At 45.6% G+C, this 25,197-nt stretch overlaps 2 protein-coding genes and 1 long non-coding RNA gene across 4 annotated transcripts; 1 reads left to right on the forward strand and 2 right to left on the reverse strand.

Annotated features, from left to right (window-relative positions):
* The first annotated feature begins 1,851 nt into the window (after window positions 1-1,851).
* LOC123152604 (uncharacterized) lies at window positions 1,852-4,704 on the forward strand. Of its 2 annotated transcripts, XR_006476264.1 has the most exons (6): window positions 1,852-2,702; window positions 2,798-2,877; window positions 3,017-3,056; window positions 4,203-4,249; window positions 4,369-4,438; window positions 4,524-4,704. It is a non-coding gene; the product is annotated as an uncharacterized lncRNA (long non-coding RNA). The 2 variants fall into 2 exon arrangements; XR_006476263.1 differs by having other exon boundaries at window positions 2,798-3,056.
* A 4,701-nt stretch (window positions 4,705-9,405) lies between these two features.
* LOC123148573 (uncharacterized) lies at window positions 9,406-10,796 on the reverse strand. Its single transcript, XM_044568009.1, has 6 exons — window positions 10,560-10,796; window positions 10,318-10,482; window positions 10,129-10,194; window positions 9,790-10,051; window positions 9,632-9,708; window positions 9,406-9,569 (listed from the first exon to the last, which is right to left on the reverse strand). Exons 1-5 carry the CDS (start codon window positions 10,701-10,703, stop codon window positions 9,656-9,658), a joined length of 690 nt encoding a protein of 229 aa, XP_044423944.1. The 5' UTR covers window positions 10,704-10,796; the 3' UTR covers window positions 9,406-9,569; window positions 9,632-9,655.
* Window positions 10,797-12,267: 1,471 nt separating this feature from the next.
* On the reverse strand, window positions 12,268-14,864 carry LOC123148572 (PAN domain-containing protein At5g03700-like). The gene has a single exon (XM_044568008.1). It carries the CDS (start codon window positions 14,417-14,419, stop codon window positions 12,902-12,904), a length of 1,518 nt encoding a protein of 505 aa, XP_044423943.1. The 5' UTR covers window positions 14,420-14,864; the 3' UTR covers window positions 12,268-12,901.
* Between the last annotated feature and the right edge of the window lie 10,333 nt (window positions 14,865-25,197).

The raw sequence follows: 25,197 nt of genomic DNA on the forward strand, positions 1-25,197 counted from the left end.
GAGGTGCAATCTAAGCTACAGGTGGCTGAGATAGTTGGTTCATCTTCGGGTGAATCGATCATGTGGAAGGCATTATGGAAGATCAATGTGCTTCCAAAGATCGGGTGTTTTGGTGACACGTGCTAAAGGAGTTCTTGCCTTCCTTTGGTGAGCTCAAGAGGAGACACATCAAGCAGCTACCACATTGTCCGATGTGTGGACATGACAATGAAACACTGTTTCACTCGCTTATGGAGTGTGACCATGCAAAACGTTTTTGGGAAGCAGCTGAGCGCTTCTTTGGTATTGACATACCACGGTTACACCCATTGTCATGGTCTCGAGATCTACTAGATGAACGTTTGTTCAAGAAGGAGGTGGCGGCTATTATGATCACTGTGATGTGGGCTGTGTGGCACTCCAGGAACAGTTATACTCATGGTGAGTTAGTATACCAGCCGGTCAAATCAATGGTGATTATAGAAGAGATTATCAGGGCACTGGAAATCCCTGAGAGGAGGAAGACCCAAGTTACTACTCCCCGGAGGTGGCTACCACCTGAGGATGGGTGGATAAAGGTCAACACCGATGGAGCTACGGACGCGGGTCAAATATGTGGCGGGGCGGGCTTCATTGCTAGAGATCATCATGGAGCACTCGTTAGAGCGGGAGGATCGCGATATGATGGAGTTACTGATCCCTTATCCATTGAACTACTTGCATGCAGATACGCGATCATAATGGCACGTGACATGGGCTTGCAACAGGTGGTGTTGGAGACGGATTGTCAGGAGATCCAGCGACTCTGGGAAGCACCTCAGAGGTCGACGTGTTTTCACCTCATCATGGAGATGAAGGAGATGTCTACTTTCTTCCAGGGATTTAGGCTACGGTTTGCATGTCGCCAGACTAACATGGCGGCACACCGTCTAGCTAGGCATTCGATAAACCTTTCTGTTGTTATGCAATTTTTTGATACAATCCCTGGGTGGCTGACTGATTGTTTGCAGTCAGACATGCTAGCGCCTAATGAATAAAGAGCCGGAAGGCGTTTTAGCTTCAAAAAAAACAATCTCCTTAAGTGGTAATGACCCAAGCATGTTGTCTGCTTGTCATGGGTTCCTAAGTTGCCATCACCCGGTCACACGCATAGACATGTCATAGCCCCCTCTTCTTTCCCTCCTACCTCGTTAGGTTGTCCAAAACTAAAAATCTATTTCCTTTAAAAAAGAAACTCTCAAAAATATGTATTCTTCGAGCTATGTACTTGTTCTTTGGCCAACGGGATAAATCACTACATGTGACCTTAATTTGAAGAAATTTATTTTATTAGCTTTTTGGTTGAATCAATCTCCATGGACCGTGTGGCCATGATTAGCAGTTGAGCCTCGAGACAAATCCCATTACAGACAAGAAAGACACAAAATTTTCATGTAGGTGCTTCAACTGCAGTATCTCTACTACTATTAAAAGAGCAAACATAAGTTCTTCTAAAACCACACAACAAACTGTACACAAGATATCAGAGCCTTCGGATCAAATCAACTTACACATATCCTACCGCCCATATTACGTCAATAATCTATTAACCAGATCGACGACTAGGATCAAACGTTCTGCCAGCAGACGCCGGTGGTCTGCCAATCGTCGAAGCGCTCCGCGCCCCCGATCCGCACGGCCCGCTTACCATGCGGATCAAATCTGAGAATCCCACTAATTCCTCTGCTCGTCCGTCCTTTCCATCTTCCCAAATCGTGCCGCCCCCACAGTCCCCCCCCCCCCACCATATTGCCACCAAGCGAGCCCAGCGCTGCCGATCTCCCGTGCCGCCGCCGCCATCTCCACCGCCTCCTTGACACAAGGCTATCACCATTGCGCCCCACTCCGGCGTGCCTAATGCACTTCGGCCATGGCAGTCGTTGCCACCTGACTCTATCCTCGGGATCTCATCCTACTGTCCTGGATCGGGGCAGCAGTGGCGATTTGGATCCGGGCGGCGGCGGCTGAGCAAGGGCATCGGTGCTGTCTAGGTACATATCTTCCCTCTCTCCCTTCCTCCCTCCCTCTCTCTGCCCCGCCGGGGTCGCTGTGAGCCCGTGACGGTGGACTGGTGGGGAACTCCGGTGGAACGGCAAGGGGACAGCGAGGAACGGCAAGCACGGGTGCTCTGCTGGCGGAGGCATGTTTTGGGGACGGGGAGACCTCCGGCCGTGGGGAATGAAGAGAGCTTTGGATGCAAACTGAATTTCATCTCTCTTTGTTCTTTTTTCTGCTGATGGCACAGAAGAACATTGGTAATGTTGAGCTGGCAAAGAGAAGTAGCAGACTAATTTCTATGTCGACTAGATGATGATTTGCTCCCTGTATGTGGTTTCCTCTGTATTCTTTATATGATGTTATTTTGTGATCCTTGAGTACGGAAATAGCATGGTGTGCAGCGTTGCCCTTGTGAGCAATCTCTGATGCTACTGATGTTTATATATGTATTACTTATGACACTAGGATTCAATCCTCACCGAAGATTGAATTCCATCTTCTTGGTTAGAATGCACAAAGGATTTGAATTGTGAATCTTGCAAGGACATTTATTTTGTGAAATTTAACATGACTAATTTGAGACCAGCAAAGAGGATTGGGCCCGAAGAAATGCTGATATTGAGCTAGGTTCGCAAGGCGATATGTCGAGCTCTGTGTAGCCTGCTTTCAATGGCTTATTTAAACAGGTGTCCCCTTTTCCTTTGTATGTGTTTTCGAGTCTCATTTCATGTAAAAATAGCCTGTAGATGTCCTGTGGTGTGATTTTATTTTTCGAGTTCAGCTCTGTGCTATCATAGAATTCAGCTTAGGGAGATCAAGAAGATGTTTCATATGTCAGCACAACTACTGGAGGATTTGCAGGTGAGGAACTATTATATGAGTTTGGATGACCAAATATTAGTAGTACATCAAAATCTACGGCTTTATATAGTTTGTCACATACTGTCTTATTTCATATATGATGACCATATCAATCAAGTGTTTGTTATTTTTCATTCAGAGTGTACATTGATTCCAGTGTAGCAAGAACAGAAAATAAGGTACTCTCTAAATAATGTGTGAGGTTTCAGATTCTGTAATTTGTTTTACTGTTGCTAACTGAGCATGCTTAGATAATGTGGTGATTTGAGTGGAGTTTCAGAGTCGACCGTTCATGTCTGCAGTCTCAAGTTTCTATATGTATAGTTTGAGACCTAATAAGTACTGATCATTTCAGAAAGTTTCATGTTTCATACTTATGATTGATACTGATTGTATTCACGTAATTGGGCCACTTGGATACGGTGGTTGGCTAACTAATAAGTAAGATGTACCCAGTTCTGCATAAAGATTTAGGCACCCTAATTTCTTAAGTCTTTGTGGAGTCAGAGGTGTTGAATGTTTTTGTTCGAAGTCTTTTTGAAATGATGAGTGATGCATACCTATTCAATGTTTTACATGGTACTGCAAGTGAAGAAATGATTTGTACTGAACCATCTAATGGGTTATTGTGTTTCTTTGAAGTCATGGATTTGTAGCAACTGACGCCCTCATTGGCATTCTTTTTGAAAGATATCCAAGATAGTTAAAGCATTGTGGGGACGAGGAGGCCGAGCAGTCCGTTGTGTCTCCGCCGTCGCCGGCCGCACCGGTATGTTGTGCCCCTTTCCCTGCTTCACGTCCTAGGCTACTCCACCACCACTGGATACGAGTGTGGCCATGACAGAGAAATCTTGTGCAGGGGGATTTGATGCATAGCATGTTATGTACATGCAATGGAAATGTTACACAGTAAAGCACATTTTGATCTTCTAATATTAATATGCATTGCTGGTATGAAGGTTATTATTTGTTGTTTCACACACACACAAGGTTATTATTTGTTGTTTCACACATTGTATTGGGGAAAAAATTAGGACCAAAGGTTTTGGTATGTCTGATTGTCGACATGCCACCGGAGGTGCATGATTGTCTGATAGGCTTGAATTTTTAAGTTTTCTTTCTTATTGGTCTTGTTTGTTTTTATTTTGTTGAAAACCCATGATTTTACCATAACCCAAAATTACTGAGTTAAATGGAGAGGCTCAATGAGAAGTTTCGGGACATGGAAGAAATTGATTGTTCTAATTTAAGTAATATAAAAAGAAAAGTAGTATTTTCTATTAGTAACATATGTCTATAATATTATGATTTACCTCTGCTAATAGGTGTCGTCGGTGAAAAGAAGCATGCCCAAATTTGTAAGCCCATATTGGTATTACTTTCCAGTAATCAACATCCAACAAAATATATATTTATGAATGATCTATTATCTTGCCATGAATAACAATGATAAATTTGTTGTTGACTCATGTTATATCCTCATAAATAAAGTGCCACATGGAACTTTCTCTATCAGTTCAGGCTGGATGGGCAAGACGACATACTGCAGACCGGGACCAAGGTGAGAATATTAGATGGAAATTTATGTAGCATATGTACAGCTACGTTTATTAATCTCCTTCTCACTTTTTCCTTTTTCTTTGCAGAGTTATGTTCATTATCAGTGATATGTGTTAATACTCTCCTAGAGATTGATTTTTTTGCGATCGCAAAAAAAGGAGCCAGATACATGGCGAGCTTCCAAATATCAAGTTGCAAGTACCTTCGTTGCTTTGGACCTTGCCATGGAAGGATGAACACTAAATGACCACAAAATGCCTCTAGATTATGAGTAAGCATGTTTCTACCTTCAGCGGTTTGGGCATCTGCTTTGTCTCTGTGGCTGGTTTCACGGGTACCTGATTTTGCTTGGAACAACCACAGGTGCTGCAGCTTGGTTTGCTGACTAGCAATGTTTTGTTTCTTTGGTGGACAAACTTGTATCTCAGAACGTTGACGGATTATTTTATTTGATCAGCTTATGTGGAAACTACTAATTAATTTTCATTGCCTCTGTACACACACTTGCATATCTTTTTTCCTGGTGCTTATTGGCAATGGCCCACTCATAGGCACGACCTAGAAGAAAATAAGAATGAAAATGTATTTTTCTTGGTTGGAAATATTACACCTCAAATTTACTTCAGTTTTTTTTGAGCAACTTTTTTTGAGCAACTCAAATTTACTTCAGTTTGGATGCAATGATGACTTTAAGATTGAAATAACTGGTGAATTATGTCAATTATATAGTTTAAGAGGTCATGGATGTGATATATGAGAAACAATTTTGTTTGTGATACATGAATATCTATATGGCACTGTGGATGCTGGCGAGATGTTGGTCATGGCCTTGTTGTCGAGATGCACTAGCTAGGGGTGCATGCATGGCCATAGGCCACAATTAAATTTTCTTGGCGGACTGAGGTATTTGCTAAGCAATGGACATGGGCCTGTTGATTTATAAAGCACAATATTTCCAGTCATTTGTACGAGTTCGGAATTATATGCTTTTTACGTGAGATTGCAGCTGCTAAAAATGTAGATTTATGTTATGACAGAATTATTAAGTTTCATAGTAGAACATATTTAAGCGAGACGTGTGTTGCACTTGCATGCTTACTAGTAGATAGAAGGAGTTGATACGGAAAAACCTTCAGGCCTCCTTTGGTTCATAGAGTAGGAAAATCGTAGGAATAAAAAAGTCATAGAAAATGAGATGAGATGTATCTCAAATCCTATGAGGAGGAATAGGAAAGGAGATGCCCTTTAATTCACATCATATGATTTTTTTTCATTAAGTCTAGGCTAATGTTTATTTTTTTTATGAAATATGGAGGATGGGAAGAATTCCTTCATAGAAATAGGATTTCATTCCAACAAACCAAAGGGCTTCAAAGAAATTTTTTCTATATAAATCATATACTATGAAATTTCTGCAAAATTTCTTTAAACCAAAGAAGGCCAATATGAAGTTTGAAATGATGAATTGAGGTAGAGTATGTTGATGATCCGGTAGTTATCTAAGAGGCGGCGTGCTGCGTCACGCATGACGGTCGCGAGAAGGAATAACACTGTAGACGGAAAGGCTTGAGCTGAAAGGCGCATGGCAATCGTTGGATTTCAATCCAAACGGCTAGATGAGTGTCCGGATCTTGAAGTTCCCCGAGCCGTCGATGGTCCGGCAGCAGATGCCGGGAAATACCCAATGGTTCCTGGGGACATCTGTCCCCGGAATCTCACCGCTGATCCAGCCCTGCCTATTAGTATATGACCTGGTCTTCTTTCGTATTAGCACTTTACCTGTACCAGCATGGGTGTGTAGTATTTGATTCCTTCCTAACTGTTCCTCACCCAGCAGCACAGCCTGGCCCGGTTGCATTTAACCAGCTTCTACCTCCCCGCCCATCTCTGTCTTGCGCATTGTTTGTGTCGGAATGCAGCAGGGGTTCAAACCGCGTCTGCCCCTTTCAATGATGTTTGTTGTTTTTTAATTGGTTCTCCATGGAGACTAATATACACAGTGAAGGATAATGGGATGGATTACTCGCTGATGAACATGATTACCCGAGACATCATCTACTATCCATCTTCCTTTCCTCACCCTCTCACCACTTATCAACCGAGCAGAACAAAACAGAGTCCCCATCCCAAGCCCAGGCACCGCGCCGTACTTCTCCAGTAAGAACCCTCGCTACCCCTCTTCTCGCCGCCTTCAACTGCTGGACGTCTCCTGCTACGATCCGCCCGAACGTCAGGTCAGCTCCCCATCTCCATTCATCCCCTCCCCTCTCCCTTCCTTCTTTGTTCCTCTCCCCCTCTCGCACCGGCTGTATTCTATTTTTTTCCTATGTTTTATTCACCCTCACAGCAGCCGTGATGGACCCCGATGAAGATGTCGATCACCCCGGCGTCAACCTTTGATCCCTTGACCCCGCTTGCCCCACCCCAAGTTCCAGGACTTCACTTCTAAAAGTTTGTTCCATTATATCTACATTCAACGAATTCAAACGCAGACTTGTCGTAGAAATTGGATTTGGTGGCATGTTGCGACTGCCCGCTATTTCTAAGCTAATTTGAAGTTTAGCACATGGCTCATGAGCATGGTGGATGGGCTAAACAGATACATTAAACTATCTCATGATAGATCTATTAGGTTCTGGCCAGGGGATATCGATAAAGTTTTCGGTATCCCCTATGGCAAGCTAGACATACACAGTCTTGAATATCAACAAACCGAAAGTTCCGTTCAGTTTTTTAGATCTGTGCTTGGTATGCCTGACAAAGGGAATCAAGTGATGAAATGTGTCGAAATGGTTATAATGAAAGATCTGAATGAATCAACTGCCAGTAATTTAGAGATTGACTGTTTCAAGATGGCTTTAATGATTTTTTCCATGGGCCACATCCTGACACCGTCCACTAAACACGACCAGGCCATCATTGATTACTGGTCAGCTATTGCAAACACGGACTAAATTATAGACTTCAACTTCTGTGATTATGTGTTTGCTGATTTACTGGCAGCTTGCTGGAAAGTAAAGCAAGACATTCAAAATAATAGACCAGTTACTCACTTGATGGGATGCCATCTTTTTTCCAGGTATTCACTGCTGTCAATCATAATTTTTTTCTCTCCAATACATACAAGATTCTTGTTTGCTTCATCCAAACAGCCATAATTTGAAATTCCATTGAATTGCATATTTTCTATCTCGACAACCTAGCCTTGGGCATGCTAAACCTCCCTCACAATTCATACCCACACATATCCTGTTTCGACGAAGCAAGGATCAAGCAGATGATTATCCAGTGCACAAAAATTGGCCCTGGCCCCCCTGATTTCTCCCTAGGTCAGGTATTTTCTGTACTAATTTGCCAATCCATTATTTTGAAGCCGATGAAATATGAATGCACTAACTCTCTTATTGTTTTTTAGATCCGTCACCATTCTCAGATATGCTACATGCGCTCCGTTTGGGATTCAAAGACTGAAGCAAATACATCCTCATCAAAGAAACCAGTTATTCCGTCCCCAAAAAAGACCTTTACAGATACCCCTCAACCTATTTCTGTTGGTACTTCTTTATTTTTGACCAACATACCTACGCCTTCGGAATTCCCCAGCATCCTCAAGCATAACTATCCACAATTGGTAAACATATAACACTGTTTTTATACCACTCTGCACCACCACAATTTCTCCCCACACAGTATATAATTCAAGTTTATGTAGAGGCACATTCTGAGCTTGGCATACTCCTCAATCAGCACAACGCTGTTTCCTTTAAAGCCTGCAATGAATTGAAGCGATCCGTTCATGAAGAGAACACTCGATTTCTTCACAGTGTTGTGTCAACCTTATCTAAGAGTTGCGTCTGTTGCACGCTCCGTGGTACAACATGCATTGCACAAGAACTGCAGCCACCTGAAACCCCTGTTTTATCTAATTTGTATCATCATTCTAAGCAACAGTCTAAGTCTGAAGGTGACTATTATAGTTATAAACAGTACTGATCACAAGTTACACATATTAACACATCTTATTCCATGTCAGGTGCCACCTCCGCAGCACCAAAGCATAAACATAACCCTGCCACTTCGTCTCACACTATCAATGAGGTTACACCCTCACACAAGAAAAGCAGGATAAACTGTAAGTCACTAATTTTTCATTTTCATCCAGTGGTATGCATTAATTCATCAATATTTTATTATATATTTTTAACCTTCCCTCTCCATGCTTTTTTTCAGCATATCACGCCGATGACGAGGTTACTCCAAAGAACTCAAAATTGCAAGCACAACATGAAGAGTCAAAATGTTGGGCTGACAGCCTAATAGGTGGCATCCTCATGTTCACCAATGAGACTGACCCCCCTGAAGATGCTGTCCTATTTGCTCATATCTCACCATTCAAACCCACCCCTGTTACTACCTTGCACACATCTTATGTTGATTCTCATTGGACTGATGGTAGATTACACATTCACCCACCACCTGACGTTCTAATCGAGATTGACTCATATCTTCGGAACCACCCAACAAGTGACCTTAGCTGGTACGACATATTCCTTATTACTGCTGCAATATATCGTGCTACATTTCAGTTGCCCTCATGCTATTTTTTTTCACAGCCCGTGGATCACACATGTGACCCCCCGTTATTGCTCTCTTACTGGTAACACTATCGTCGACCAGTTGTATGGATGCAAGCTTCTTGATCACGAAGATTTGTTCGAAACATATATCAGCCAAGCCCTGCTATTTAAAATAATCAGTTATTCCAAACATATATGTAACGAGGAGATTTGTTCTATCGAAACTTACGCTTTCAATGTCTTCTTGAAACATATCATCATGTTTTCTAACCCTCTTCCCAAAATTCCATTACTCACAGTAGGATACAGTGATCGGAACTAGCAAGGACATGATGCTCTGATTATCGGTAATGCCACCTTCTTCAAATTGCTTTCTAGATGAATCTTTTTCGTGTGTAATTGTTCAGCTTCGCAATGCAGATCATCATTTGGATTGTAAAGCACCTGCATCCCTTGATTGAACATGCCCCCCCCCCCCTTCTGAAAGAACTTCCTTCCCTTTAACACATTCTGTGCTACCCATCAACGGCATGTTCAAGTTTGGCACCATAGCCCCTGCCAACACAATTTAGTGCATTCAGGTTCCTTACAAAGAAAAGAGTAACGATTTGCTATACCTTTATCTTTCTCTGCCCCCTCATCTAAACTTGGACTTGCCTTCCTCTTGGTACTCTTCGCAAAGTTTTCACGGACCCTGATTACAAATTTAGTATTTTAGCACCGTCGTGCGTATGACATTGAATTTCACATTACATGTAATTAGATAATTACTTACCAGCCAAAACATTGTCCAGACAAGAAACAGTTTCATTTACCAAACCACCCCCCTCTACCTCGTTTTTCTGAATATAACGCAGAATCTTAACTGTTCCAACTGTCAACATCAATTTCTCTACTGATCTATGTGTCTGAAATAGTTTTTTCTTCCTTTCCTCAGTCAGACTGGTTTCATTCACGAGATATGCATGTAACTTCATTGATCTATCGATCCTACCTTCAGCCCGCTGTGCTAGTTCTTCAAATATCCAATTCCTCCCCTATATACACATTCTGAACATTCAGTATACCATAATAAATCCATTTCATAAACTTAAATCTGGTTTAGTATTTTTACCTTCATGCATGAATCTTTTGTTAAATCGTAAGGTAAGTTCTCAGCATGCTTGATCGATCCTTTTACCTGTCAGCATGCTTTTTTATGTTAGCTGCTACGAAATGTTCATTTATGTAAACCTAGATATCTATCATTTTTATAAAAGTTCATTTCCAGAATGTTCATACAAAAGTTATTAATTATTCATACTGAAACATATATCTTCATTATTCCAAATGTAATACGCCCGCCATCTACTCTGCTGTTTGCCTTCACCAGTGCACTTAGAATTTGTTTATTGTAGTGCTTGATCCTTGGTAAAGCTTTTGGATCTAGTTGAATGAAACCAGTGTCCACCGAGTCGAAATAACGAATCTGTTATACAGAATCCTGTCAGTACATCCACAATTTGAAGATAGCAACCTAGTCTACCTATTGAATTATTAAATTACCTCAAGCAGAGCAGGGCACCCATGTAGTGTGATGTTAAGAAGTGGATTATCCCTGTTCAGTTTCCTTGCACCGCTTATTATCTCATCAATAGCATATTTTCCCCAATTGACATCTTTCAAATCCAGATAGAGTATCACCATCATATAAGAACTCCTCCTGTTGACACAGCATTTTTTCTCCACCGGAACAAGTGTACAGAAAGGTACAGCATTGCAAATGCTCTCTCTGTGCGTGATGCACCTTCTTCATCTAATTCACCCCCCCCCCCCCCCCCCTTCTTACTTTCTCCCAACAAAAGTGCAACAAGTTCAGAAACTGTTATTTCTTCAGTTACATCAGCAAGCTTCAGTATGGTTCGCACAACTTTTATTTCACTATGCATTGGGGCACCTTCAGAAATTGGAATAGTTATTGAACCACCCGTTCTGTTACCCGTTATGTTTGCTGCCGCAGCTTCTGTAATATGAACCGTGTCACAATCATCTACGCCAATTCTTAGAGCACAGTCATCAGGCATGACATTAAGCATTAACCAAGCTGAATGATTAAGATCTGTGTGCACCATCTTGTTAATCCACTCTACTCCTTCAATTCCTATTTTTTTATTCCCTGCTGCTCTGGAGATAGTGCAAGATACAATTTTTGCAGATCCGATGGTCCGAATCTGACATGCCCCTTGGACTTGTTCAAAGCACCAACGAACGCTCCTTTTCTGCTTCCACACTCTTCTAATGCGGAGGAGTCCTTAGTAAGATCTACCGGGCTAGTACTACTCAAAACATCTTCACGGAATATCTCTTTCTCATCAGCTTCTTCGTCATCTCTGCCAGTTGCTAGCGCAAACTGAACGGTAGTTTTCGACAGATTACTCATGAGACCGGCCTACATGTCTAACAATATCTAACATATAGATGGAGAATATGTTACCATAGATGAAGTGAGTCCGTCCATTCCATCCATCACCTTGATATTTCTCCCTCTCCTTTAGGCACAGAGCTGTTCTTCGCTTCACTTGGGAGGAGGTGGCTCTTCAGAAAAAATGGATAGACTGAATGCTGGCTCTAGCTTTTACCCCAACAGTTGCACCGACGATACGGTAAAAGGTTCACCACCAGCCAACAACCAATATTTACTGCCCCAACATTACTTCAGTGATAGCCAACTACCTACTTTTGAATGCATATTATACAAACACGCTGTCACTGCTAGAATATCATACACATTGGGAATATCTTTAAATAAATGCAAGTCCACTTAATTGACATACCTTCCCTTTTTCCAAAATGTTAGATTTATCAACTGCAGTTAAAAAATCCATTATAATTAGACTGGTCACAATGGGCAAGAACATAGTCTAGTACAACTTACACACTTCCCTAGACTATGTTACTACCTCCACAGTGGGTAGAAACATCTATGTAGTGTCATGCAACAATGTATTTATTAGGTTATAGACTCATTCTTTCTTGGAGTGTGTGATGTTCCGGTAACTTAGCTAGTTACCACAAGCACATCTCTCTTCATTAAATATGTGACACATAAGCAAAGTTGTATTGGAGTGTGTGATGTTACTCCTAAGTTCCTCCCCATTGTGACCAGCCTTATCTTCTTTTGTAAACCTGCTAACCATTACTCTTACTTTTTCAATGATTTTATGCTAGTCGTTTCACAAACCATCAGTTTTTTTTTCATTTAACATCATGTTAGTAACTCTGAATATGTTTTCTAAAATCTCCTCAGTAAAATAATGTTATTCATTCCGTATATAATTTCACTTACTATTCACAACTATCTTACTTATTTCCATTTCCTACCTATCGCTGCTAAACTTGACAATTTAGTTACTTTCCTATCGCCACTAACCAAGCTACCTTGACTACAGGTCTCTGACAACGATCTCGGTTCTCCAAAAAGGTGAATTGTTCTAGCCGTACAACATTTATGCATGCAGGATGGAAAACGCGTCTTGCCTGCTATCAGATCCTGTGCAGACCTGTTCCCGGCCTAGTACAGCACTGTTCTTCTGCTGTATATTCCCTTTTCGAACTTGTCCTTCACATCGTATATGCTGAACCGCTACTTTATCTGTCAATCGCGATGCACTTATTGACGGATTTGATAACAAGGACATATGTCTCCATAGACCAAACGTTCGCCTCCAGCAGATGCCGCCCTGACCAGATTGGCAGTTTTTTCTCGCCCAGACACCGCCGACCGTGTCGGATTAGTTTTCTTCACCGATCAGCGGGCGCCGTCGAGCCTACTTCCCTCACCCGTGCTGCCGTGTATCTTTCCCGTACGTCGTGCCGATCTGGTTGCTGGATCTCACCATCCTGGCTGGCTACCTCCGCAAGGAGTTGAAGCTGCTGGAGAGCTCGACGGAGCTAAAGGATCCCAGATTCTTGTAGGGACCCGGCGAGAGCCCATCACCGTCGGCGCCCAAATGCTGCCGCGTCTCCGCTGCCGCACGGCGCCTCCTGTCCCACACCCTGTACGCCCCGAACGCAGCGGCGGCAGCCACCACCGCGACGCCGACCGCAAGCAGCGCCGCCTTGACGCCGGTCGCCCTCCCGCCGCGCGCAGCCGCCTCTCCCACGCTCCTCACCTTGAAGTAGCCCAGCTTCTTCTCGTCGGCGGCCACCATCAGCTGCGCCGGGTAGTCCATGAGGTAGCAGTAGCCCGTCCCGTTGCTGTACACCGCGCCCCAGCAGCTGCAGTTGCGCGCGCACAGCGCCTCGCAGTCTCCCGCGGACGGCGCGTGCTCGAACCCCAGCAGCTCCTTGTTCGCCGGCTCCACGCCGTGTCTCCGCACCTCCGAGTACAGCCCGCCAACCTCGCCGCCCGTGGTGCCGCACAGCCCGCTCCCGACGGAGGGGGCGGCGCAGCCCGGGCCGTCGGTGGCGTTGGCCAGGCACGCGCACCGGCCGCTGGGCGGCACGCAGACGCTGTAGGCGCCGCAGGTGGTGGGCAGCTCGCACGAGTCGGTGATGGTGGTGTAGTCGAGCACCCACCGGGACCCGTCCCAGTAGTAGGCGCGGAGGTTGCCGTCGGGCTCGAGAGTCATGCGGCGGAGAGCGCGGACGCCGTGGTTGAAGGTGTCGAAGGACATGACGTCGGCGGGGGCTCCCTCCTTCTGGTACATGCCGAGGTAACCGTCAGGCTCCACGCGCACGTATATCGGGCCGCCGCCGGCCACGATCCGGGCCTTGGCCTCCAGAGCCGTGTGCTTGGAGTACATGGCGGCGGCGACGCTGCCCGACGACAACGGTGGCGGCTCCACGTAGAGCGCGAAGTAGTTGCTCCCGAGCCGCATGGCGAATCGCTGGTCGATGGAGTGAAGCGCCGCCGATGAGGTGAGGTTCTGGCCCTGGACAATGGTGTCCGAAGGGTAGTCGAAGCTTTGCCACACGGCAACGGGCGAACCGCTGCTCTGAATCTGAAGGTTGGACGTGTTGAGGAGAACGGCGCGGTCGCCGGCCGCCGCGGCGGTGGACCAGATCACTTGGTTGGTGGCGCCGTCTGTGAGCACCAGGCTGCCGTTGAAGGAGAGGGACGCGGCCGCGGACCACGGCGCGGGGCGGTCCGGCATGGCTCGCCAGAGGGGGAAAGCGGAAGGGAGGTGGAGGACGGCGAGGTCGAGCGTGGTGGAGTTGACGCGGAGGAAGCCGAGGGCGAAGACGCCGGTGGGGTCGGTGAGCACCGGCTGGAAGTGCGAGTAGGACGTGTCGTGGGCGGCCGAGAAGCCTTGCCGTAGCTCCTTCGCTGAGGCCGCCGCCACGCCCGCGCCGCCGGTCAAAGAGACCAGCAGCGCCGCAGCCGCCATGCACATCGTCACAATACGCCCACCTGCCATCGCCATCGTGCGGCTAGCTAGCTCGCTAGCTCCCTCCAGTGATACTTCTGCTCAGAGACTCAGGATCTGAGTATGAATTCTTGAAAATGGAAGTAGACAGAGTGAAGAGCACAGAGTAGAGTTGTATATGGAAGAAGAAGAAGCCAATGCGAATTTGGGATTGGGTTGGAGCAGGAGAAGACAAGCGCCGGGAATATTTATCTGCTAGTGCAATGTCCATGATCAGCAATGTCCTGGCTGCGAAAGTGAAGCCATAAAAGAGTGGGTGGGATAGGGAGGTTGGGTCAACGATCAGATGAGCACACTCTCGGTGGATAGTTGCCCGTGCCTTACCTTTAGATGCAATTTTGTATTGCCGACTTGCTGTTGGAAAGTGTGAGCTGGGTCAGGGTGGATCAGCCCATGCGAGGCGGGCAGCAATATCTTCTCCAGATGCAAGTTCAGAAAGTGCACAACTGGCCCCCGTTGGTTTCTGAACAGATCTGGTATCACTTGTGATGCCGAATGCAGTAATCTGAGTCGCGAGCACAGAAGGTTGATCTACTTGCTCGGTCATGAAGCCAGGCCGGTCTCCATTTTCTTTCACTCCAGGTACTACTCCCTCTGTGAAGTGATCTAAACACTCTTATACTCCATCAGTTTCGTAATGTAGTGCATATGAATTTTCTGAAAAGTTAAATTTTACAAACTTTGACTAAGTTTGCAGAGAAAAACGTTTATAACTACAATACCAGCTATATACAATATGAAAATACGTCTTGTCATATATCTAGTGATATGTATTGATATTCTATATGTATACGTGTTTCTCTAGAAACTTGGTCAAAATTTGTAAACTTTGATTTTTCTGATTAATTATACATACTACATTGTGGAACTGAGGAAGTATTTCTTTACAGACAGAGGGAGTACATTTTAAGATGTTCAAACTTTACAACTTGTGTTCTTCTGAACCTTTTTAAGGGAAGAACCTATGACCCAATGAGACATGGGTTCTAGTTGCAGGGTAAATATGAAGATCACGCTATGATCCCTCAGTTCCAAAATAGTTCCCTATGGTCTGAATATTAGATCAGGCCATAGTGGAAAGTAAAGAACTGAGATCCATGTCAGATCGGATCTTGGAGAAGCGTCCTCTTGTCTTGGTGTCAGATCATGCCCAAGAAGAGCATCATAAACTTCTTCTAAATGAGATGGTAGATCAAATTTAGAAGCTCACGATTTTGTACTGTTGGAGATATGCCCTAGAGGCAATCATGTATGATGATATTTCCTATGTGTTTATGAATAAAGATAGTCCTTGGACATTATCAATGATGTGTATCAGCAAGTACGTGACTTGTTTGTGGGACTATGCATTGTATGATGACTGTCCTAAAAGGTCCCTAGTCGAAAGGGCTGTGTGGACGCGCAGCCAACTAGACTAACATATGACACGGTCGATGGCTTGGTCTCACTAGCCATGGAGCGTTGGATGCTAACCGGATAATATGGACTTGGAAGGATCTGGTCGGATTCGACGTAGTCGGATCCGAGTCGAGATAAGGTCCGAGTCGGACAGCCCCAACTATGAGACGCGGCGATATGTCATCTATGAGTCTCTAGTACAACATATGTTCTATGTCCTAAGACCTGAGCTGACGCATGTACTCGGGATGGTGACAGACTTGCTTTGGGCCGACCAAACACTACTCCGTAACTGGGTAGTTATAAAGGTAGGTTTCGGGTTTATCCAGAACCATGCTGCGAGACGTGGTTGAGCAAGAAGGGATTTGCCCCTCCGATCAGGAGATATATACTCTGGGCCCCTCGTGTGATCCGACCAGGATAAGCATGGCCATGCGACAAGGATTATGAGATAATCCGGTTTGTGGTCGGTATCACTGGAACGAGAAAGAGGTCGGGCTAGCACAAGGATGACAGACTCGCCTTGAGCTCGATAACATATATCGTGTGGCAAAAGGAATGGAAGTGTGATGTACATGTTCGCTAACCAGCTTCATAGTCTGCTTGGTGCTCGGCATGCCTTGCTAGAGGCCGCTACCAACTGTGCAGTTTGGAGGTGATCCGAAGTGCGATCAAGCCAACTTGAACCTAAGGGGTCGTGCGCTTAAGGGAAGGAACCTACGAGGTCGGATCCGAGGACACTGGTCGGATGTGATCAGAACTGTATTCGAATTGTGGCCGAGTAGACTTATGGGCTTTAGGGTCCGTGCGAGGCCCAAGTGTTGAGCCCGTGACGGACGCCTATATATATAGTGGAGGTGCCGCACACTCACGCGGTTGATGGCTTCGGCGTTGTCACTAGCGTTAGCATGTGTTGCGAATAGACACCTCCACTCGTCGACTGTTGTGTGATCGGACCTAGCAGTCCGCCGCATGACGTTCCTCCTGCACGCGGGATACCGTTAGAGGCGGTGCGCTTGCGCCGCTCCGGCAAACCTGTACGTGGGAACCGACCACCGGTTGTACGAGGGAGATCGGACGAGGAGGAGACGATCCACGCGGACGCGCTGCCCCAACTCTTCTTCTGCTGCACGACACTACACGTCTAGTGGTAACGAACTGTGATCCATCTCCCGTAGCATGTTCTTGGTTGTTCTGCGCGTAGGAAATTTTAATTTGCAGTCGATGCACCCTACCGTAGATCCCAACAGTGGTATCAGAGCCAGGTTATAGGATTTAGATTCAGATCATATGCATATTAGATATGAGGAGGCAATAGATGAGATCTGTTGTCATTGATAAGATTGGCTGTGTGCACGGTTGATGAGATCAACTGCACATGTGGATCGATGTGGTTATATTTTCTGTTGATTGGGATCGATGAGGTCGTGACACGATCTACCCCTACCGGTCGGTTATCTGCCATCGGGGACTGCCGTGTGCGTAGTGCCTTGTATTTCATACACGATCACTCAAACCGGTAGAATACGATTCTATGCATAACTTTTTTTGCAGGGTTTGATGTGAATAGTATGGCTCATGTGTATGTGATGCATGTGTGTAAATTATACATGGCCTGCGTGTCATGTTTGTCAGCCGGCAGGAGCCAAAGTGCTGTTATTATATTGTATAACGACCTGCGTGTTGACTTGTGACTCTATGTAAAATTCATTACTAGTTGTAGTAGTTGGATAATAGAGATCAGGTTGGTGGCTTGGCGTCCCGGCGTGACAAACAAGATGGAGTTTCTAGATGGTCATCGGAGTCGGAGCCGACCTGGAAGAACATCCATGAAGGAGCCATACTATTTCACAATATGTGTTTATTTGTGATTGTTATGCTTTCTTGTTTTCTATGCATGTTAGAATGATAGAAAGATCCCTCATGAATATCAAGCGAATTGCCATCCCCGATGTTGCACCTTCGCACGTCAAGTACGTCTAGTAGTGGGCTCATAAAATTGGGGTGCTGCTAGGTGTCCTTGAACTGAAGGGTTCGTGTCGGACACGGACATGCACTGCATTAGGTTGACTTGACAAGGCTATCAAAACGGTTTTGGGCCTTGTGGCAAAAGAGGTCGGGAGCCGGGGTATGAGATACCTACCCGACCGACAGGAGTCGTATAGAGATACGATTAGCAAGGAGTTGCTTACCGGATAGGCATGTTGTCTAGCAGTGATGCTAAAGCTCACTAGTCGCATGTGCTAGTCGGATCCTGAATCACTGAGAGTTTGCGGAGGGATGCTGACTTCAGTGGGAGTATTTCTGTTTAAGGCTAGAATTACTCTACATAAACACATTGCTTAGTGATTGCATATTTTTCTGTTGTAGATCAATGGCACCACCTGCTCAACCCAACTTTGCATTGAAATCAATTCTGGAAAAGGATAAACTGAATGGAACAAACTTTACTACCTGGTATAGAAATTTGAGAATTGTTCTCAAGCATGATAAAAAGGAACATGTTCTAGAGGATCCGCTTCCAGAGGAACCTGCCGATAATGCTAGTACCACAACCAAGAATGCCTACCAGAAACTCGTTGATGAATCAAACGAGATCAGCTGCCTCATGCTGGCTTGTATGGAGCCCGATTTGCAGCAGCATTTCGAAGACGTTGGGGCTTTCGATATGATCGAGAGTCTCAAGAGCATGTTTCAGGTGCAGGCTAGGACCGAAAGGTTCAACGTCTGGCGATCCTTGATGGATTGTAAGCTGAAGGAAGGTGATCCACTGAGCCCGCATGTGATCAAGATGATCGGATATGTGCAAGCTTTGGATCGGTTGGGCTTCCCGCTCTTGGATGAGCTGGCTACTGATGCAGTTCTGGGTTCTCTTCCGCCCAGCTATGGGACGTTCATCTCGAACTATCATATGCATGGCATGGATAAGAAGCTCACTGAATTGCATGGGATGCTCAAAGTGGCAGAGCAGGATATTAAGAAAGGCACGCATCAAGTGTTGATGGTGCAGAAATCGGCTAAGTTCAAGAAGAGTTGGTCTAAGAAGAAGGCTAAGGCAAAGGGCACGGAGATGGTAACCTTTGCCGCTGCGCCGAAGTCTGGACCGGACTCAAAGACCATTTGCTATCATTGCAAGGAAACTGGTCACTGGAAGAGGAACTGTAGCAAGTGGCTTGCAGAGCATGGCAAGAAGGCCGGGAATGCTGCTTCAGGCAAAGGTACACTTGTTGCATATGTTATAGACATTTACCTTGCTGACATACCTAGTAGCTCTTGGGTATTTGATACCGGATCGGTTGTTCATATTTGCAACTCAATGCAGGGGCTGGTAAGAACTAGGCGTGTGGCACAAGGGGAGATTGACATCAGGGTCGGCAACAAAGCAAGAGTTGCTACGTTGGAGGTCGGCACGATGCAGCTCCAGCTTCCTTCTGGATTTATTTTGGAAATAATTGTTATTACATTCCTGCACTTAGTCGGAACATTATTTCTGCCTCATGCTTGATGAGTCAGAGTTATGAATTCAATTTAAAGGACAATGGTTGTTCGATTTATTTGAATTGTATGTTCCACGGCTATGCACCTATTGTTGATGGGTTATTTATATTGAATCTAGAAGAGGAACTGGTCTATAACGTGAATGTCAAGAGGCATAAGCCCAATGAGATAAGACATACTTCTAGCATTGTCGGCTTGGACACATTAGTCTGAAACGCATGAAGAAGCTCCATGATGATGGACTCCTAACTTCGACCGACTTTGGGTCGTTCGAGACATGCGAACCATGCTTGCTCGGCAAGATGACTAAGTCTTCTTTCGCAAAGAGTTGCGAGAGGGCATCTGAGCTGTTGGAACTGATACACAGTGATGTGTGTGGACCAATGAGCACAACTGCTAGAGGTGGCTATCAGTACTTCGTGATTTTTACCGACGACTTGAGTATATACGGATATATCTTTTTGATGAGGCACAAGTCAGAGACTTTTGAAAAGTTCAAAGAGTTTCAAAACGAGGTGGAGAATCAGCTCGTCAAGACTATAAAACTTCTGCGATCTGATCGTGGAGGTGAGTACATGAGCCAGGAGTTTGATGATCATCTGAAAAGCAGAGGTATAGTACCTCAGCTCACACCTTCAGGTACGCCACAGAGAAATGGTGTATCAGAACGGAGGAATCGCACCTTGTTGGACATGGTTCGATCTATGATGAGCAAGTCGGATTTACCCTTGTCATTCTGGGGATATGCTCTAGAAACGACAGCTTTCACACTTAACAGGGTACCATCAAAATCCGTAGACAAGACGCCACATGGGATGTGGACCGGGAAGAGTCCCAGTTTGTCTTTTCTAAAGATTCGGGGTTGTGAAGCATTTGTCAAGAAACTTATGTCAGACAAGCTTACACCCAAGTCGGATAAATGCATATTCGTGGGATATCTGAGGGAAACTTTGGGATATAACTTCTACAACCGGGAAGAGAATAAAGTGTTTGTTGCTCGGAACGGGGTTTTCCTTGATAAAGAGTTTCTCAGTCGGGAGGCCAGTGGGAGGACGGTCCGACTCGAAGAAATTCGAGGACCACTCGGGGACGGCTCAGCTAGTGATGAGATCATACCGGAGTCAGTCAGGGAACCCGTAGTGGAAGCGGCACCGGAACCACGGAGGTCGGAAAGATTGTGCAGAGTGCGCGATGTATTGTTGCTAGAAAGCGACGAGCCGACCACATATGCGGAAGCGATGGTGAGACCAGATTCCGAGGCATGGCTGGAGGCCATGAGATCCGAGTTAAAGTCCATGGATGAGAATCAAGTTTGGGACTTGGTTGATCCGCCACCTGGCGTAACGGCCATTGGTTGCAAATGGATCTTTAAGAAGAAAACCGATGTGGATGGAAATGTTCAGATCCACAAAGCTCGGCTTGTCGCTAAGGGTTATGGACAAGTTCAAGGAATTGACTACGACGAGACTTACTCGCCGGTAGCGATGCCGAAGTCGGTGAGGATCGTACTAGCTATAGCTGCATATTTCGATTACGAGATTGTTGGGGAACGTAGTAATTTCAAAAAAAATCCTACGCACACACAAGATCATGGTGATGCATAGCAACGAGAGGGGGAGAGTGTGATCTACGTACCCTTGTAGATCGACAACGGAAGCGTTAACTTGGTTGATGTAGTCGTACGTCTTCACGGCCCGACCGATCAAGCACGGAAACTACGACACCTCCGAGTTCTAGCACACGTTCAGCTCGATGACGATCCCCGGACTCCGATCCAGCAAAGTGTCAGGGAAGAGTTCCGCCAGCATGACAGCGTGGTGACGATCTTGATGTACTACCGTCGCAGGGCTTCGCCTAAGCACCGCTACAATATTATCGAGGACTATGGTGGAAGGGGGCACCGCACACGGCTAAGAATATGATCACGTGGATCAACTTGTGTCTCTAGGGGTGCCCCTTGCCTCCGTATATAAAGGATCCAAGGGGGGGTGCGGCCGGCCCTAGTAGGAGGCGCGCAGGAGGAGTCCTACTCCTACCGGGAGTAGGACTCCCCTCCCTTTCCTTGTCCAAGTAGGAGAGGGGGAAGGAGAGAAGGAAAAGGGGGCGCGCCGCCCCTCCCTCCTTGTCCAATTCAGACTAGGGGGAGAGGGGGCGCGCAGCCTGCCCTAGCATCCCTTCCTCTTCTCCACTTTAGGCCCATGAGGCCCATTAACCCCCCCGGGGGGGGGGGGGTTCCGGTAACCCCCCGGTGCTCCGGTTTTATCCGAAACTTCCCCGGAACACTTCCGGTGTCCGAATATAGCCGTCCAATATATCAATCTTTATGTCTCGGCCATTTCGAGACTCCTCGTCATGTCCGTGATCACATCCGGGACTCCGAACTAACTTCGGTACATAAAAACTCATAAACTCATAATATAACTGTCATCGAAACCTTAAGCGTGCGGACACTACGGGTTCGAGAACAATGTAGACATGACTGAGACATGTCGCCGGTCAATAACCAATAGCGGAACCTGGATGCTCATATTGGATCCTACATATTCTACGAAGATCTTTATCAGTCAGACCGCATAACAACATACGTTGTTCCCTTTGTCATCGGTATGTTACTTGCCCGAGATTCGATCGTCGGTATCCCATACCTAGTTCAATCTTGTTACCGGCAAGTCTCTTTACTTGTTCCGTAATACATCATCCCGCAACTAACTCATTAGTTGCAATGCTTGCAAGGCTTCAGTGATGTGCATTACCGAGAGGGCCCAGAGATACCTCTCCGACAATCGGAGTGACAAATCCTAATCTCGAAATACGCCAACCCAACATGTACCTTTGGAGACACCTGTAGAGCACCTTTATAATCACCTAGTTACGTTGTGACGTTTGGTAGCACACAAAGTGTTCCTCCGGCAAACGGGAGTTGCATAATCTCATAGTCATAGGAACATGTATAAGTCATGAAGAAAGCAATAGCAACATACTAAATGATCGGGTGCTAAGCTAATGGAATGGGTCATGTTAATCAGATCATTCAACTAATGATGTGATCCCGTTAATCAAATAACAACTCTTTGTCCATGGTTAGGAAACATAACCATCTTTGATTAACGAGCTAGTCAAGTAGAGGCATACTAGTGACACTCTGTTTGTCTATGTATTCACACATGTATTATGTTTCCGGTTAATACAATTCTAGCATGAATAACAAACTTTTATCATGATATAAGGAAATAAATAATAACTTTATTATTGCCTCTAGGGCATATTTCCTTCAGAGATATGACAGATGGATGTCAAGGCGGCTTTCCTTCATGGAAATTTAACCGAGGACGTGTATATGATACAGCCCGAGGGTTTTGTCGATCTGACTAGCACTAGTAAGGTATGCAAGCTCAAGAGATCCATTTATGGGTTGAGGCAAGCATCTCGGAGCTGGAACATTCATTTTGATGAGGTCGTCACTGGTTTCAGCTTCATCAAAAGCGAAGAGGACTCTTGTTTATACAAGAAGTTAAGTGGGAGCTCGATAGTGTTTTTGATCTTGTATGTGGATGACATACTACTGATCGGAAATGATATTTCGATGCTGAACTCGGTCAAGGAGTCATTAAATGGCAAGTTTCCGGTGAAGGACCTTGGTGAGGCAATGTACATTTTAGGCATTAAGATCTATAGAGATAGATCAAGGAGGCTGCTCGGCTTAAGCCAGAGCACGTACATAGATAAAGTGTTGAAGCGGTTCAACGTGAGTGAGGCAAAGAAAGGGTTCTTGCCACTCTCACATGGTATAAGGCTAAGCGAGACTCAGAGTCCTTCGACATCTAATGAGCGAAGCAGGATGAGTAGGATTCCATATACCTCGGCAATCGGATCCATCATGTATGCCATGATATGTACGCGGCCCGATGTTGCTTTTGCAATAAGCCTAACAAGTAGATACCAGGCTAACCCAGGTGAGAGTCACTGGGCAGCGGTAAAGACTATTTTGAAGTACCTGAAAAGGATAAAGAGATGTTCCTAGTTTATGGAGGTGAGGAAGAGCTCGTCGTAAGGGGTTACGCCGATGCTAGTTTCCAAACCGACAGAGATGATTGTCGATCACAGTCCGGATTCGTGTACGTCATGAACGAAGGAGCAGTGATGTGACGCCCCTGATTTGACCGTACACTAATCATACACACAAACGTGTACGATCAAGATCAGGGACTCACGGGAAGATATCACAACACAACTCTACAAATAAAAATAAGTCATACAAGCATCATATTACAAGCCAAGGGCCTCGTAGGCTCGAATACAAGAGCTCGATCATAGACGAGTCAGCGGAAGCAACAATATCTGAGTACAGACATAAGTTAAACAAGTTTGCCTTAAGAAGGCTAGCACAAACTGGGATACAGATCGAAAGAGGCGCAGGCCTCCTGCCTGGGATCCTCCTAAACTACTCCTGGTCATCGCCAGCGGGCTGCACGTAGTAGTAGGCACCTCCCGAGTAGTAGTAGTCATCGTCGATGGTGGCGTCTGGCTCCTGGACTCCAACGTCTAGTCGCAGCAATCGGGTATAGAAAGGGGAAAAAAGAGGGAGCAAAGCAACCGTGAGTACTCATCCAAAGTACTCGCAATCAAGGAGCTACACTACATATGTATGAATTGGTATCAAATGGAATAAGGGTATCATATGTGGACTGAACTGCAGAATGCCAGAATAAGAGGGGGATAGCTAGTCCTATCAAAGACTACGCTTCTGGCCACCTCCATCTTGCAGAATGTAGAAGAGAGTAGATGGTAAGTTCACCAAGTAGCATCATGTAGCATAATCCTAACCGATGATCCTCCCCTCATCGCCCTGTGAGAGAACGATCACCGGTTGTATCTAGCCCTTGGAAGGGTGTGTTTTATTAAGTGTCCGGTTCTAGTTGTCATAAGGTCAAGGTACAACTCCAAGTCGTCCTGTTACCGAATATCATGGCTATTCGAATAGATTCAAATAAGCAATAGACTTAGAATGAAGCCATCGACCATTAATGTCAAAGCAATAAGGTTGCTAGAATTTTTGAATTTTACACATCACAGACCATTTGTCGGCATTTCAGTTAGAAACAACGTGAGAAAGAATGGCGATGGTGAGCAGTATCACTATACCAAGAATTCTTAAGAGGTGGAGCAATCCTCACAACATCCTCGACATAAAAGATGGTATTACTCCAAGGGAGAACATATCACAAGCTAGATAAAAAGGAAATCAATGTACTACACCAAACACGAACAAGTTTGTGTTGGAGGGAGGGCAATAAAGTTACCGTTGATAACACAAATCATCGAGGCATGTGATGACTAAAGTCGGGTTGGCTCGAGGAGTACCCGCGGTTGATTCACGAATTGGGGGCTGGAAGGACATACTTTCCCGAAGGCACTTTGTGTGGATCTTTGTGGCGAAGCGACAGGGCAGGTTGAGACCACCTAGGAGAGAAGTGGTCCTGGCCTTGGTCGAGTTCGCGGTTATTTCAAGATAACGCGTTTAACGAGATCTTGGTATTTGATCTGAGTTTGGCCACTGGCCTATATGCACTAACCATCTACGCGGAAACAGTTAAGGGCACTCGACGTCGTGGTATCAGCCGAAGCCTTCGTGACGTCAGCGACTGAGCGGCGCGCGCTGGATTGGACCGTAAGCCTGCTCTTGTATTAAGGGGGCTAGTTCTGCTTCCGGCCGCGTTCGCAACGTGCAGGTGTGCAAAGGGCGATGGGCCCAGACCCCTGCGCCATAGGATTTAGACCAGCATGCTGACCTCTCTATTGTTCCTAGGTAGGACTGTGACGTGTTGATCTTCCGAGGCCAGGCATGACCCAGAAAAGTGTGTCCGGACAAAGGGAATCGA

Source organism: Triticum aestivum, chromosome 7A (genome assembly GCF_018294505.1).
Source record: "Triticum aestivum cultivar Chinese Spring chromosome 7A, IWGSC CS RefSeq v2.1, whole genome shotgun sequence".
In the NCBI taxonomy this organism is placed as follows: Eukaryota; Viridiplantae; Streptophyta; class Magnoliopsida; order Poales; family Poaceae; genus Triticum; species Triticum aestivum.

Bases quoted from the DNA above. Each gene is read 5' to 3' on its own strand.
- LOC123148572 (XM_044568008.1), bottom strand. From the start codon at position 14,419: ATGGCGATGGCAGGTGGGCGTATTGTGACGATGTGCATGGCGGCTGCG.
- LOC123148573 (XM_044568009.1), bottom strand. From the start codon at position 10,703: ATGATGGTGATACTCTATCTGGATTTGAAAGATGTCAATTGGGGAAAA. The intron at 10,483-10,559 runs GTAATTTAATAA...TCTGTATAACAG, and splicing joins GGTGCCCTGCTCTGCTTGAG to ATTCGTTATTTCGACTCGGT. The intron at 9,709-9,789 runs GTAAGTAATTAT...ATTTGTAATCAG, and splicing joins TCTGGACAATGTTTTGGCTG to GGTCCGTGAAAACTTTGCGA.